Below are 17,029 nucleotides of genomic sequence, written 5' to 3' on the forward strand. Positions count from 1 at the left end.
CAAAAATGAGCACAATATTCCTTTAGCAAACACATCCACCTCATTTCTTTTTGCTTGGATTGAGGCAATGGCTGCTAAAACAGTTGAAAAGATTAGTACAGCCCTTATACAAGGGCCTGAAAACACTTTGAACAGACCCAGAAGAAGTCAGGCTATAGGTAAAAAAACTATTTTAGTAAGTACAGAGTATCTGACTAACTCTACTGCTTCCACGTGAACAAGGGTGGGAAATCTGATTGCTTCCATCAGATATATTATCTCCACTGCACTGCTATGTAGGAGTCAGCCAGTAACATTTTGCAGACTGAGTTAGAAGAAAATCTACTTACAAAGAACTGTAAGGGCTACAAATCAGGCCTTCTCATTTTTAATATAGCCTATCATATTAAAAAAGATTATTGTTTCCAAATGTGATGATGTACATCATCATCTCTACCACTTGCACATACTGAGTTTGTTAAAGCCTTAAAAAAAAAAAAGTTGAGCTTCATAATGTGGAATGTAAACCAAACGCCAGCTCTCCCTCAAAGAATCTAATGTGATGTTAAACATTGAAGTATTTGGGGGAGGGAGCAGATGCCATCTTTCTCGCCAGTTATAGCACAAGCTGGGGAGGGGAAAGAATTCCTTGAGCTGGCACATGGCACTCCAGAAGAAGCTAGCACAAATCTCTTCCCCAAAACAAAGAAAATAAAATTATGTTTGTTTGTTTTTTAACCTTGTCCAATAGTTTTTAAATCCATGATACGTATTGGTGATTTTAATTTGGAGCAGGATGGGGAAAATGTATTTTTTAGTAAAAGTTTGGGTCGCTGAAGAGCAAATGACTCTTTTCAAGAGGATCAATAAATCTCACTATTTCAGACCATTTGAAATGCAGTGGGGTTTTTTTTAAGCGTGGTGTCCCAAAAGTCTTAGTGCATTTTAAAGCTTTTCATGGTTTTGTATGCCACTAGTTCCTTTTTTGTGATCATTTGGACTTGTATTGTTGGCATTTAGCCTTGTACCATTTTAAACAAGATGACTCAGCAGACAGATAATGAAAACACACTTACTTGGGCTGATATCTACTTATTGTAGTACAGCTCTGGACTTCCTTTCCTATCCTACATGTACACTAGCAGGTAGGGCTGCTTGAACAAAGATGGCTACCTCTCCACCTCAAGATTCTAGGCATATCCTGAGGGGCTGGCATAACTCTGTGCTAATGTTGTCAACTCAAATATCCATTCTGCTGTTTGTTCACTCTAATATCATTCCCCAGTGATTAGTACACTCAGTTTTATTTAATCACTTAATATCAATGAGCTTTTTGACGAAGGGATAGTTACTGCAACAATTCAGCAACATGAGAATTTTCAAAGCATTTCCCATCGAACTGGAACTTCCTTTCTCCCATCTACCATCTCAGTCCCTGGGAAGGAAAGGCTCAAATGTAAAGCAGTTTCAGTTCACCCCACTGAATAGTCTCTAGCATAATCAATTAATGAACATGCTGAAAGCTTAAAAATGCACTACATCTTGTGGTGTAATATATGTATATATATATATATATATACACACATACACATATATACATATACATATATAGATACACACACATATTCTTAGAATTCTGAGTTTCCCTTAATGAAGCTCAGCTGTAAGTCAGCCACAAGAAACCTTTCCTGAATCCCCTTGTTGCTAGAACTCTCTCCCTCCTCAAATTGTATTTACTTATCTGTTTAGATTAATGAATGATTTATTTATCCACCCATCCCTTTATTTATCTAATTACTTATTAATTTATTTGGTTGTTTATTTAGCACTCACTGTCTGCAAATCGCTGTGCTAAGTACTAAAGATACAATCAGAAAAGACAGACAGACTGTGCTCTCAAGTTGCTCTCATTCTAAAGGGGGAGACAACACATTGAAAGCCATAGATGGTGTCTTTTGACACCAGTAGATGTGACAGTAGAAAGATCACAGTATGTGTATGTATATGTACATATGGCATACATACATATATATATGTACATACACTCATTTATGGAAATTAAGCTAAAAATGTTGTCTAGTAAAAGTTGGAGTATTGTGAAAAGAGCATTGTATTTGGCTAAATTCACACCTTAGCTTCATGACTTGTGACAACAAATCATAGCTTCCCTGAGCCTGTTCGCTCATCTTTAAAATAGGAGTGTTGGACACAATCTCTAAAATCTTACAATTCTGGGTCTTTTGATCTTTTACGCAAAAACCCTTTCCAACTCATAATTTTTCATTCTTCCTTTGCGGAGTAGATAAAATGCACATGATTACCCTATTAGCAGATCTTCAAAACAGGAACTCTCCTTACATGACAATGATATGTTTCTACATAAGTAGTCACTGCTAAAAGGACACTTGGCCTTAAGTAATGTTATAGGGATCTGTTCAATGGACCTCCATCCTCAGAGCCTGTGTAGCTAACTATGCTTGCTGCCAGCCCAGTGGAAAAAGCTGGGGAACCTGCTTGCAGAAAGGCATCATCAGATGTAATGGTGCCTGATTTGGAGCATGCTCAAATATCCTGTAACTGGTCCCAATCTGCACTCTGAAAAGACAGACTTTTGATTCATTGCTGACCCCAAACTAAGGGGTATTAATCAAAAGGTATTAATCAAGGTGAATTTCCTGCTCTTGTTCTTCCTTGCTTGGCAGTATTCATATGAGGAGGCAAGGGCTGCCATCAGCCCTTGGTAAAGGATAGAGGCCTCACACCTTTGTCTCGCAGGGGCTTACTGCCATATGGCTCATGAGCACGTGGTCCTGTTGTGGCTTCTTTCTCTGTTGTGTCTATTCTTCCTACTTTTCGTAAAGAAGTATTGGAGATGTCTACAAACACATGAGCTTCAAAAGGTCAGGCTAACAAGAGCCGGAAGTCTGAAAGCTGGAGTTCATTCCAGGATTTGCTAGAAGGCAGACAGTGAAGCTTGAAGGTCCAAGTACTATATCTGAAGGCCCAGTATAAACTGAAGGAAGTTCAGGGGGAGCAACAGCAGTTCATTAATCAATTATGCTAGAGACTATTCAGTGGGGTGAACTGAAACTGCTTCACATTTGAGCCTTTCCTTCCCAGGGACTGAGATGGTAGATGGGAGAATGGAAGTTCCAGTTCGATGGGAAATGCTTTGAAAATTCTCATCTTGCTGAACTGTTGCAGTAACTAACCCTTTGTCAAAAAGCTCATTGATATTAAGTGATTAAATAAAACTGAGTGTACTAATCACTGGGGAATGATATTAAGCAGAATGGATATTTGAGTTGACCACATTAGCACAGAGTCATGCCAACCCCTCAGGATATGCCTAGAATCTTGAGGTGGAGAGGTAGCCATCTTTGTTCAAGGAGCCCTACCTGCTAGTGTACATGTAGGATAGGAAAGAAAGTCCAGAGCTGTACTACAATAAGTAGATATCAGCCCAAGTAAGTGTGTTTTCATTATCTGTCTGCTGAGTCATCTTGTTTAAAATGGTACAAGGCAAAATGCCAACAATACAAGTCCAAATGATCACACAAAAGGAACTAGTGGCATCCAAATTAATTAGTTCTTTTTAAAATAATACACACATGTATTTGACCTTTAAAGACATTATTTCATGATCCTTATAACTCCCACTACAGGCAAATAGAGGGTGGAGGAGGTATTGTTTTACAAATGAGGAAATCAAGATTCAGAGGTAGAGCAGGGATATAGGTCATGTGACTCCAGTTCCAATACTTTTTCCATTATACAATACTACCCTCACCCCAGCACTGTACTCAGAGGCCATGAGTTCAAATCCTAGCATTGCCACCTGTGTGACCTTGGGTAAGCTATTTGACCTTTCTGGGGCCCGATTCCTCATCTGTAAAACAAGAGATTCAGCCTAGATGGCCCCAGCTTTAAATTTATCATCTTATGACCCTACTTTATAATCACGAGCTAAGGAATCCTTACTTACCTCTTTCCTCACAGGATCAATTAATGCAGTAATTGAAGGAAATTTATTGATCAGGTCCACATAAATATCAACCATCTCAGATGGATTTTTGAATACTCCTGTCATCACTTCATACTTTCCTCTGGTCTGATAGAGACGGAAAAAGTTAAAATAAAATGGGGATGTTATTGTCCAGTCATTTCAGTCATGTCTGACTCTTCGTGACCCCTTTTGGGGTTTTCTTGGCAAAGATACTAGAGTAGTTTGCCATGTCCTCCAACTCATTTTACAGATAAGGAAACTGAGGCAAACAGGGTTAAGTGACTTGCTCAGGGTCACACAACTAGTAAGTGTCTGAGGTGGATTTGAACTCATGTCTTTCTGACTACAAGCCCAGTACTCTATCCATTGCAATACCTAGCTGCCCCAAGAATGAGGATGGTGAATACTTTTTTCATATCAAAGTTGTAGTTGAAGAGTAATACATATGTGAACTATTATAATGTTCTATGGTTTACAAAATACTTTCCTTACAAGACAACTAGGCAAGTATTACTATGTCCATTTTACAGATAGGAAAATAGACTTAGTCACACAACTAATAAGTGAGAAAACAAGGATTTCACATCTAGTGTTGCCCCTATCGTATGGTGTCTTCCTAATCAGGTTCATGGAATCAAGGTAAGTCAACAATCATTTATTAAGTATCTACTATGTGCCAGGCACTGTGCTAAGCACGGAGGTTGCAAAAGAAATAGTCCCTGTTCTCAAGGAGCTCACAGTCCAATTGGGGAGACAAAATGTAGACAACTATGTCCAAACAAGTTATATTCAGGATAAATTGGCCATAATCTCAAAAGGAAAGCATTAGCATTAAGAGAGATGAGGAAAAGATTCTTGTAGAAGACAAGGCTTTAGCTGGGATCTGAAGGAAGGAGGAAGGGCATTCCAGGTATGGGGACCAGCCAGTGAAAATGCCTCAAGTCTGGAGATGGACTGTCTTGTGAGAGGAACAGCAAGGCCAGTGTCACTGGATTACAGAGAATGTGAAGGGAAGTAAGATGTAAAAGAAAAAACTAGAAAAGTCTAGTAAAACAGATTATTTCAGATTGTATATCTGGGGGAAAAACCCCTTCATATTTTATGTCAAATAGTTAACATGGAACTGGGGAAAAGGTCAATGCTGTTTGAAATGAAGTAGCTGCTATAAGCCAGATTCACATCCCCCTTAGGATCTCACAGATTTCTTCCCACTGTTTTTAAAGAGAGCCTTATACACAGAGAGAAACCTGGAGATACAGAGTGGGATGGAAAAATTACTTCGATTTAGGTTTTTTAAATGGTGCCAGACACCCGACTGTCTGAGTACCAGGACAATAAAATGAAGTAAGTTCATGGAACAAGAGAACAACAGTGAGAACCCCACCCACTCACAAGATTCTAACTATAGAGATTAGTTTTTCCACCAAGAATATGCATACAACTCTGTCATCGTAGGTAGATTATATTTCTGTTCATAAACAGCCTGAGATGTAAAATAACCATTGGGCTTGTGAAATATTGAAAAAGAATACGAAACAGGTACAGATGTATGTGGAGGTAATGATTCTTTGCCACAATAGCATAGACTAACTAGTCCTTTTGGTTTCAATCCTATCATTAAAATGGCACATCACTTTGATTAAAAGCCCCTCACTTGAAACTATGGATCCCCAAAACCATTAACTGTGAACTAGGAGAAAGGTCACAGGATAAGGAATGCTGGGGTCTAGTCCTAGCTTGGTCTCTGACTTGCTGTATGACTCTGAGAAAATCACCTGACTTCTCCGGGAATCATTTCCTCAGTTGTCAAAATTGATTATATGATTTCTGTGGTTCCTTCCAGCTTTAACAACACTATGATTTTTATGAGAAAAAGACTTGAAGGATTAGATTTCATTTCAGCTTCCAGAATGCCACCCAAATTTTCTATGTTCAGCTATGTATTTTTTTAAAGACTAGGTGTCCCCATCTCACCCAGAATTATTAATGCAAGGACTATTCTCAGGCCTAATCCCACTACTGAATGAGACAAGAGCTTTGACTTTCTCCATTTTAATTCTGAACTTAGTGTGTACATCTGATTGGTATAACCCATTGCTGCTCAGAACTCAGAGGCTCCAGGGATATAGAAACCTTAGCCTCCTCAAGAAGTAGGATTATAGGTGTCCATCACTACACTGAATCAGCCATGTATGATCAAATCAGTCAATCAGGAAGCATTTATTAAGTGTTTTCTATGTGCCAGGCACTGTGCCATGCATTTAGACATACCAAAAAAAAGCAAAACATAGTATCATTCTTCAAAGTTTTCATTATAATGAGGAAGAAAATGTGAACATAAGTAGGCATATACAAAGTAACGACAAGGGGAGCCTTAAAACAGAAGACAGTAACAACTGGGATACCTGAAAGGCCTCTTGCAGAAGGTGGGGCTTGAGGTGAGTCTTGAGGCCAGGGATTTTAAGAGACAGAATTGCAAGCAGGGGGAGAGCTGACGCAAAGGCACAGAGATGAGGAATGTTCCATGTTAAGAACAGCAAGAAGGCCATTAAGAGCTATAATCCTACAGCAGAAATCCCCAGTATAATTTCCTTTTAGAAATTAATATGGTACTTTGAACAAGATGGAAACATAACCTTCATTCAAAAAAACTATAGAAGAACATTTAAGTGGTTGTGGCAACATTAAATTCTGACCATATCAAGAGTTGGAAAAAAAAAGAGCTCCTATTAAGAGGAATACTTCCAAAATGATCCGGTAGCATCACATGTATAGGTAAGTGTTTTGTTTTATTTTCTTTTAAATAAAGTTTGGCTTGGCCATAGAGTGTGTGGATAGGAGTAATACATGATAAAGCTGAAAAAGTAGATTGGCACCAGGTTGTGAGTGACTTTAAATGCCAAACAGAGGAAGTGTATCTTCTCCTAGAGGTAATAGGAAACCACTTGAGTTTATTTAGTAGGAGGGGTGACATGTGAGATCTGAGCTTTAGGCAGATCAATCACAGCCATGTGGAGAATGGACTAGAGGCAAGGAGACCAATTAGAAAGTAATGACAATGGTCCACACAAGAGGAGATGAGGGCCTGACTTTAAGTGGTGGCCACGTGAGTAAGAGAAGGGGGCACATGAGAGGGATGTGTGAGCATAGACTAGAGAAAGACAATTAGGAGCCTACTGCAATAGTCCAATTGAGAGGTGATGAGGGCCTGATGTAAGGTGCCAGCTGTGGGAATGGAGATAAGATACAGAAGAGATGTTGTGGGGACAGAAATGGAGTGATTCAATGATTGACTAGATATGGGAGGGGGGTGAGAGTAGAATCCAGGATGACACCAAGGTTATGTACCTCTGGGAGTAGAAAGATGATGAAATCCTCAATAGTAATAAGGAAGTTTAGAAGAAAAGTAGGCTTGGGGGAAAAGTTGCTGAGTTATGTTTTGGACATGTTCAGTTTGAGATGCCTATGGGACATCCAGTTTGAAATGTTTAATTATCAGTTGGTGGCATGGAACTGGAGCTCATGAGAGACCCTAGAGCTACACATATAGATGCATAAATGAATGAATGAAAGATGAAAAATCAGGTAATGGCTCTTTTCAAGGCAACGAAGGTGCAAGTAGAAAGGCGATGACAGTCTCTGCTTTTGAGAAGCTTACATTTTAAAAGGGAAGCTAACAAATGGAGGAAGTTTTAGTTCCAAGTCAGATGCAAAGGGCAATATGCTTTTGGAAATGTAATTTCCACTGATAAAACTATGTCCATTTCTGATACTGGACCACATGACAGTGCCAAAGGACTTTGGGGGCCCAGAACTTGCTTTTCTGGGTCCTCAGTAGCTGTGGCTGCTGATGAGGTGGGCTTTGCAGCCCCTGAAGAAGCAGTTGCCAGGTCACATCCCACAGGGATGATGGCTGCAAGGGCTGGGCTGGAAGCACAGCAGTCTGGAGGTGCAATCACTTGATCTAAGGCTTCTTTGTCCATTGGTAGAAGTTATTAATTGGTTAGTGTTTGTGCTAGCAAGGATGGGAATCATCTGCAATATGGATAATAATTGAGTCCATGAGAGTTGATGAGCTATTTAAGCTAGAGATTATCGCAAGAAAAAAGAAGTAGACTCAGAATAGAACCTTAGAGGTATGCCCATAGTTAATAGAAATGATATGGACAAAGATCCAGTAAAGAAGACTGAAAGGGGGCAGTTAAATAGGAGAAAAATCAAAGGGCATTAAACTAAATAAAATCAAGCAGGAAAAAGCAATGTCATGGAAATCCAGAAAGGAGAGAGTATTCAGAAGGAAAGAGTAGTCAACAGTGTCAAGTGTTATAAGACCATTAGACTCGGGAACTAGGAGATCACCAGTAACTTTGGACAAAGAGTTTTCAGTTGAATAATGAGGATGGAAGCCAGACTGCACAGAGTTTAGAAGAAAGTGAGAGAAGAAATGGAGGCAGCTGGCACAAACGGCTTTTTTCAAGCAGTTTAGCTAAGGGATATGAGATGTAGGAAAATAGTTAGTGGGGATGGCTGGATCTAGTGAGTTTTGTTTTGTTTTGAAAGGATCAGGGAGACTTGAGTGTATTTTTAGGCAGGAGGGAGACAAGAAACAAGGGGAGAGAGAGAGAGAGAGAGAGAGAGAGAGAGAGAGAGAGAGAGAGAGAAGTTAGATATGGGGGAAATCTGCTGAAGAGGCAGGAGGTGATGGGATCAAGGACACAGGTAGAGGGGTTGGCCTTTGCAAGGATAAGGACCACTTCTTCACAGAGACACTAGAGGAAGGAAGAGATAGGTGGGGATCACTTCAGAGAAATGATGTCCACTCTTGAACATCCAAGGACTTGAGTTATGCAGCTGCAAAATTCTAGAAAAGTAAGCTCTAACAATGATGATGATGATAAATAATGATAGCTCACATTTATATAATACATAAAGGTTTGCAGAACACTTTATATACATTACCCTTATTTTCCAGTCCCTACACTTTATAGATTGGGAAATTGAAGCCAGAGGGGTGAAGTGACATGCAAAATGGCCGATTTGAGACTATATATCAAGAGAGATGAAGTGATTTGCCCAAAATCCATGGCTAGGCCATAGTGGAGAAGAGAATAAAACTCATATCTTCTGACTCATAAATACAGTTCTCATACCACCATTTATTCAACATATATTATTATCTTTTATAAGCATTAATTTAACAGAAAAGACTAAAAATATGAAGATACCAAAAGCAAAACTTACATAGTCAATCAATTCATGTGCAGCACAATTTATGGCTAGATACAAGTTGATTCCTAGCTCCAGTCCCAGGTTGCCACAGATTCCTTGTATTAAGAGCAATGGCTGTTCAATAGTATCATAGTTGATTGATAAGCAACCTATATAGGACAGCTTGCCAGCTATATGAGTCTGCAAGACAAACCAAAACAGTATGTGTGAATAGAACATGTTATGTTGCAGAGGGATACTTTGTAAATTGGCATAACCTAGAAAAGTTGGCTCCCCTGGTGGTATATGGAGCTTCCTGCCCTTCCAACATTAGCTTTCTGTATCAGGAAGCAAATTTGGTGATAGTTCCATATTCATCGGTGGGCAGGATTTTCCCTGCTTAGCTGTGTATATTTTATATTGTTTCTCTACTTCTCAGTATCCACTGTCATGGTACATACCATCCACTCTTCAGTTGTCAAAAGGCAAATTTCATTTTGCGAGCTGGAACTTTCCCATTCTGTACCGCATACCTACTTTAGTGGGACCCTGGATTCATGATCTTCATTCATACTAGGGTATAATTGTTGTCTCCTCCATTAGATTTTGAGTTTCTTGAGGACAGGGACTGTCTTTTGCCTCTTTCTGTATCTCTACCACTCTAGCACAGTGCCTGGCACATAGTAGGTGCTTAATAAATGTTTATTGATTTGTAGATTGATGGCAAGTAAAAAGTGTTACTTCAGTCACAGAGATTTAAATTTTAACAGAAATCAAAGTCTTAAGTTAATGAGATGAAGTTCTGAAATTTTATTTTAGACCCCAGGCAGTCAGTGGGGAAAGAACTGGAGGGGAAAGAAAGGGGCTTTGATAGAGAACTGCTCCACTCATAAGGCAAGTCCAAATGACACGGGGTGTATAAAAAGTTCTGACCTCTCCTTAGGCACAGTTAAGTGCCACAAATGAATAGTCCAAGTGGGACATAAGTGAGTCTTCCTCAAAAGTACACAATAAATAGGTTTAAAATGAAGTATCATGTTGTAGTAAATAGACGTGGAGTCAGGAAATCTGGGTTTGAATTCTGGTTTTAACATATTCTAGGTATGGTACCACAAGCAGGTCATTTAATGTCATGCAATCTCAGTTTCCTTGTCTGAAAATTGGAGCAAATAATATTTGCTCTACCAACCTCACTAGGTTGTCATCTTTAGTTGTTAGAGAACTGATTGGCGTTGGTGGAAATTAGCTATTTAAAGTTCATAGAACCCTCCCTTTTCATGAGAATGTAATAGTAAAGTTAAGTTATCTGTGTTACTGACTCATCATATCCTATTTTTAGGGGATGTGTTTGTTGCAAAACTTTCATTGTAAGATATGTTTCTTGCTGTTATATTTACACATTGTCAACAAGAGGGATGCTACTCTTTGGCTTTCCTGACCCAATTTGAATTCATGGCAGCAGTATCTTTGAAATGTTTTTTTGCGACTCAACTCAGGTAAAAGGGCAGGTGGAAATGTTCTATAGTGCTCTGGTTTGTTTGGGTCCTGGCTGTCTCTGATATAAGTCTGAATGAGTTACTAGTGGATAGCCCTTCACCTGCAGAAGTTCTAGGAATAATCCTATTTCACTTACATGGTTATCACCACTTTCTAAAATTTCACTAAGCCAGCAGCCTGCTGGTGTTAACAAATAGGCAGCCTATTTAGGCAAGGTTTTATCTCCAAGAACAGCTTGATTCACTTGTTGGAGCCCGTACCTATCAAATGTCCTAACCCTTCTCACAAGTTTGAAAAATAAAATATTTGTGGAGAAGTCATGTGAGGCATTATACAAGTGTGTAAGAGTCCTTCTGTCAGGACTTAGGTTGTCTGCCTCGGGAGAGGGCCCAAGTTTCAAAAGACTCTGGGAGTTATATTTCTTCCTAGTGTGAGAATATGCCCATATAGCAATAGAAAGGCATTAAAAATTAATTAGAAACTAAATAATCTAATCCTAAAAAATGACTGGGCCAAAGAACAAATCATAGAAAAATCAGTAATTTCATTAAGGAGAATGACAACAATGAGACAACATACCAAATGTATGGGATGCAGATAAAGAGTACTTAGAAATAATTTATATCTCTAAATTCTTACATCAATAAAACAGAAAAAGAGCAGATCAATGAATTGTGCAAGTAACTAAAAAAACTAGAAAAATAACAAATTAAAAATCCCCAATTAAACACCAAATCTGAAATCCTGAAAACCAAAAGTATGAGTAATAAAATTGAAAGTAAGAAATTGTTGAGCAGTGATGATGAAGCCTTGTAGTTGGAAAGGATTAAAACTAGGAGAACTAGGGATAGAACTTTGATAGAAATGAAGTTTTACTACAACTCTTGACTTTTATGGATTTTCTTTTACCATAACATAGTTTTTTGAATTTGCTTTCTCTCTATTTGAAAAAAAAAAGTCTATTTGAGTTATTATTATTTATTTCTGACCAATCAACCAGTTGTGAATAAAATATTAGAAGTAACTTGTACTGCTTTGTAAATTTAATAAAGTAAACTTAATTTAAAAAAAGAAATTGTTGAGCTAATAAATAAAACTAGGAGCTGGTTTTATAAAAAAGAAAAAACATTAAGATAGATAAACCATTGGTTAATTTGATTTAACAAAGAAAGAAAAAAAATGCCCAAATATCTGTAGAATTATTTACAAGGTTGGAATCCAAATTCACTAGTGCTTAGCACAGCATAATAGGCACTTAATATATGTTTATTGATTGATTTACTTACAGAACCTTTTTTTCCTCCATTACGGCTTTTTTTGGTCTCTGGTTTTGGAGTATGGGGCTGTGATAAACAAGAAAGAAAGCGGATCAAGAATCATATGGGATTCAAAGAAACATATCAGCAGAAGCAACCATCATATTTGCTTTCTAAGCATCACAGCAATGATACAACACCACAGGTTTTATCTATATTTGTTGCAACTTCTCTGTCTTTGGAATCAGATTTTTACTTGGGCAACCCATGAAAATTTTACATAGAGACTGAATGTAGAACATTTTAATAAACATGTGTGAATGAACTCTTGTCAATGACTCCCAAAACTTTTTTGGCATGTGGTTGAGTATTTGTCAGTTGGGAATGAATATGATGGGGAGTAAGAGGCTTTCTTTGGTGTCCAACCTTTGTGACCACATCTATTACCCACAGTCATATATACATACATATGAGGTGGGGCTATCCAGCAATGTCCTGTTGAGGAATTATCTGCCGGGTTTACAACATGGGATTGGTTGTTTTGTTTTTTCCATCTCCTCAATGGTGGCAAATCACCATCCTCTGAAGGTGGATTTTATTTTTGGAAAAAGCCAAAAGTCAGTTTGGAGCCAAACTTGGTAAGGTGGATGATCAACCTGGATAAAACTCCTTAGAGTTCAAAAAAAGAAAAATATGACTACAAAATAGTGAGCATGGTTATCTTGTGTGCCTTATAAAAGGTCTCTTGAAGGTAGTTATAAAAAAATGAGTCCAAAAGCACCTGGAATTATGGAAGCATTATTGGAATAAGTATATAGCCTTCCAAAGTAATTGCTTTAAAGGGAACTACATGCACTTGGATTAATGAGTTCTGGTCCATCTGTTGAAAAAATCGGTCTTATTCTTTTAGAGTCATATGTCAGAAATGTATACATGTAGCATTCATTCTCTGTCCGCTTCCCATCGTCACCTCCACATAGCCATGCATGAGCACACAAGATTACAGAAGGCCAGAATGTCAGCATATATAGTTCTTTTCATCTTTCCTTCCCCTGTGGTGCTTTGCACCTAGTAGAGGCTCAATTAATATTTGTTTGATTGGCAAAAACATATAGCTTTATTCTCTCAGTTCATTGAATTCTGTTCACTCATGGTATAGAACGAGAATTCCATCCTTTACTTACTGAAAAAATATGAAAATGTGTTCCAGAATGAAAGTTTTCTTTATAGATGGATTATTTAAAAACAAAGTAAACTAAAATCCAAACTTAACAAACAAAACTTTTTGTTAGCAAGAATTAGCCATTCAATAACCTCATGGAGTAGTCCATGCAGTTACAGGGAAAGAATCTAGAGAAAAAATGTGATTGTCACTTATCTCCACCAACCCCCATTGGCCCAAAACATCAGTACCAAGCATTCTGTAACTGAAGCAAAGAACAGTGATGGCAATAAACTATGGTCCCAGACTTGGCATTTTCCACTTTGAAAAGAGAAGTCATGTCTTTGGTGCCTTCATTCATTTTCATAAATGCTTTGTGTTGATTTGAGCTTTAATGTGACTGATGACAGTCATTACCCACTGAAAATATTCCATTTCTTCAGTCCATTTTTCAAAATGGATTTAAAATGAAGAACTAATGGATGGATGTGGTTAACTATTTTTAAAAATCTGATGCCACCTTACGCCCTTAAAATAACATTTTTCTCTCTGCATTGTTAGTATTCTAACCTGTAAAACCTCTTTTAAAAGAATTTGGTCAAGTCACATAATAGTCACAATTTTTTATGTTTAAACACTTGGAATTTTGTTACATCTCCTTTTAAAAGAAGCATGGTATAAAGGAAAAAAGCATTGCTTTTACCTCCAGAACTCAGGAGACTTGGGTTCCTAGGTCTGGTTCTTTCATCAACATTCTGTGTCACCTCAGGTAAATCATTTCACTTTTCTGGAGCTGTTTCCTCACTTGTAAAATCATGTAAGCTGAACTAGAGAATCTTCAAGGTCTCTTGCATTGCTGACATCCAACATTTATTAATTCAAATGTTTTATTTTTAAAGTTTGGGTTTTTTTGGGGGGGGGGGGAGGGGGAGTAGGTCTTTTTCATCAGTATGGTTAATAAGAAAATGGTGAAGCACCTTAGACTAGCTTTCAAACACATGGCTCTGTCTCCAAAAGTCAGTGTCAAAAGTACTCTTCCTTTATTACTATTTAAAGCCAGGCTGAGGTCTTATTCCCTCCCACAGAAGATTCTTATTTCATATTCCAGAGGCTAGAGTTTTCTCTTACATTCAGCGTGTGATATTAGGGTCATGGAGTCATATAATTGTTCCCTCCAAAATCAGACAAGGCCCTACATTGGGTCATTTCCCTTTGAAATCTCAGTGAAACCTCCATAGGAAACTAAAATTGGGGCCCTCACCCATTAGACAATATATAAACATAGCTGACAAAAGGACTCAGTAGAAAAGACAGTACACTTTCTGGAACAGTAAGTGTCTACATAATTCTATAATACATATGCTAGATTTGATACTAGAAAGTATATGAGTATGTATTAACACATTAAGTAGTAATTAAATCTTTTTACTTACTTTATCAATAATCTTTATAATTTGTTTCTGAATTTCTAGAAGCATTGTGATACCCTGCAAATGAAATCATGATCTTTATAAAATGCAGTTTTGTGTATTTTGAATGGAAAAGTTTATACTGAACAAATAGCTACTTTTAAAAAAGCTCTCATTTCTGCTCAGAACACATTCCTGTCATTCATATGCTCTGTGCAGCTCAGGGGAATTGGCTCTCTTGTTCCTCACACACAACTGTCCATCTGCTGTCCCTCTGCCTTTGCATCCGTGTACTGTGTACATCCCCATACCTGGAATATATTTCTACCACACCTTTGCCTCTTACATGTCCCCGGCTTCCTTCAAGACTCTGCCTAAGAACGGCATTCTACAGAAAACCTTTCCTGCTCCTTCCAGCTACAACAAACAACAACGATGATGACAATGGCAACATCAACAGCTAATAACAGATATTTATAAAGTGACTCATCAGTCTTAATGCACTACATGTATACAGCGCTTTAAGATTGATGTGTCACTTTACAAATATTACCCATTTTATCTTCACAATAACCCTGGGAGGTAGGTGCTATTATTATCCCCATTTCATAGATGAGTAAACTTAGAAAGAAATTAAGTAATGCCTGGGATCGCATGGATAGGGTCTGAAATACAGTTAAGTTTCTGAGGCAAGATTTGAGCTCAAGTCATCCTGATTCCGGATCCAGGATGCTATCCACTGCACAATCTAACTTTGCAGTGTTCCCCTTCACCCTCTCCCCAAATTCTTCATATTTACTTTATAAACATATTACATATGTTTATCATTATGCATCATTATACAATATATATTATATTACCTATGCTTATTATATATATATATATATATATAAATATTATATCTATCTTTATTATTTGCCATATGGTCTCCCTGTTAGAATGTAAAGTCCTTCAGGGCAGGAACTGCTTCGTTTTTGTCTTCCATTCTCCAGTGCCTAGCACATATATGTCTGGCACACAGGAGATTAATAAATGGTTTTTTTTAAATGGTTGATTATTCCCATCTTTGTCATGAAAGTCTAAAATATAGATGTTTGCTACACCATGGAAAGGCCAGACTATTAGCAAAGAGAAATTGTGTTATTTGGTTGTTTAAGACTCTTCATGACCCAATTTGGGGTTTTCTTGGCAAAGCTATTAGAGTGATTTGACATTCTTTTTCAGTGTGACCCCATTTTACAGGTGAGGGACTGAGGCAAATAGGGGTTAAGTGACTTGCCCAGCTTCACACAGCTGGTAAACGTCTGAGGCCGCATTTGAACTCAGATCCTCCTGGCTCCAAGCCCAGTTCTCTATCCACTGCACCACCTAGCTGCCCAAGCCTGGTGTACTTTCCACGGATAAACAAATGCCAGCTTCCCTAATCAGTTAGTGTTGCTATTATGCAACTAATTAGATATTAGGGAAAATTGGTTGATTAGATGCATATATTCCATTTGTAGAATATTTAATAAAATGAATAAATGGAGATGGCTAATTTTGATTCATGTTCCGCTTTATGACGTCTCTTCCTTTTACTATGCCCCTTCCAGAAAGCTTTTTCAATTTCTTTCCTTTAATTCCTCCACCTCTAGGACCATAAATCTAGTGGACCTAAAAGAAAAATGCACTGAGGATCAAAGTAATTTTCTATAAAAATTGCAGGACAGACTGAGATACTTGTTGAACTGTTAATCCAGGGTGTGGAATACAGATCACTTCTTTCATCAGATTGAGTTTTCCCAGTGATGACTTTCCACAGCTGAGCATGGTGACCATCAATAATGGAAGAGTCAGTGCTCTTGGTGATTCCTAGAAATGGGGACAGACACATGAAAACAAAAGTCACAAAAAGTGCCATGCTGACTGTGTAATTAACTTCACCCTGCAACAGATACTGACCTGTTTGTATTTCAGGGACGCAATTTTAAAATACAGTGGCGTATTGGTCAGCGTAGCACATGTTTTAACCATAGCTAATGATACAGCTCCTATGGCCATACTACCATGGAGTATGGGCTCAGGAGGCTCTGCTGGTGGTATTGGTTTCTCTGGAATAATCTCCTTCTTGCCTGGAAGATTGGAAAAGAGACACAAACATGTGCTAAGTGGACATGGGAGACATTTTCTTGAAGCTTTTTGGTTGTTGATTGTTTTGTTAGATGTTTATGTTCCAGGGGCAGCTAGGTGGTGCGGTGGATAGAGTACCAGCCCTGGATTTAGGAGGACCTGAGTTCAAATCTGGCCTCAGACACATAACACTTACTAGCTGTGTGACCCTGGGCAAGTCACTTAACCCCATTGCCCCGCAAAAATAAAATAAATAAATAAATAATAAAAAATAACTACCTAAATGCCTCCTGATGACATTTAAAGGGGGCAGCTAGGTGGCGCAGTGAATAGAGCTCTGGCCTTGGAGTCAGAAGGACCTCAATTCAAATCCAGACTCAGACACTTAACACTTAACTAGCTA

At 38.1% G+C, this 17,029-nt stretch overlaps 1 protein-coding gene across 1 annotated transcript in view; it reads right to left on the reverse strand.

The window, feature by feature from the left end:
- The window catches only part of ENO4 (enolase 4), a 37,573-nt gene that overhangs the window by 8,760 nt on the left and 11,784 nt on the right, over positions 1-17,029 (reverse strand). Inside the window, exons 5-10 of the mRNA XM_027852149.1 lie at positions 16,459-16,628; positions 16,237-16,368; positions 14,542-14,595; positions 11,977-12,033; positions 9,227-9,394; positions 3,965-4,090 (exon numbers count right to left, since the gene is read on the reverse strand). Of these exons, the coding sequence (XP_027707950.1) occupies positions 3,965-4,090; positions 9,227-9,394; positions 11,977-12,033; positions 14,542-14,595; positions 16,237-16,368; positions 16,459-16,628 (707 nt within the window). The remainder of the gene's footprint in view (positions 1-3,964; positions 4,091-9,226; positions 9,395-11,976; positions 12,034-14,541; positions 14,596-16,236; positions 16,369-16,458; positions 16,629-17,029) is intronic.

Source organism: Vombatus ursinus, unplaced genomic scaffold (assembly GCF_900497805.2).
Source record: "Vombatus ursinus unplaced genomic scaffold, bare-nosed wombat genome assembly UNPS02009205.1, whole genome shotgun sequence".
In the NCBI taxonomy this organism is placed as follows: Eukaryota; Metazoa; Chordata; class Mammalia; order Diprotodontia; family Vombatidae; genus Vombatus; species Vombatus ursinus.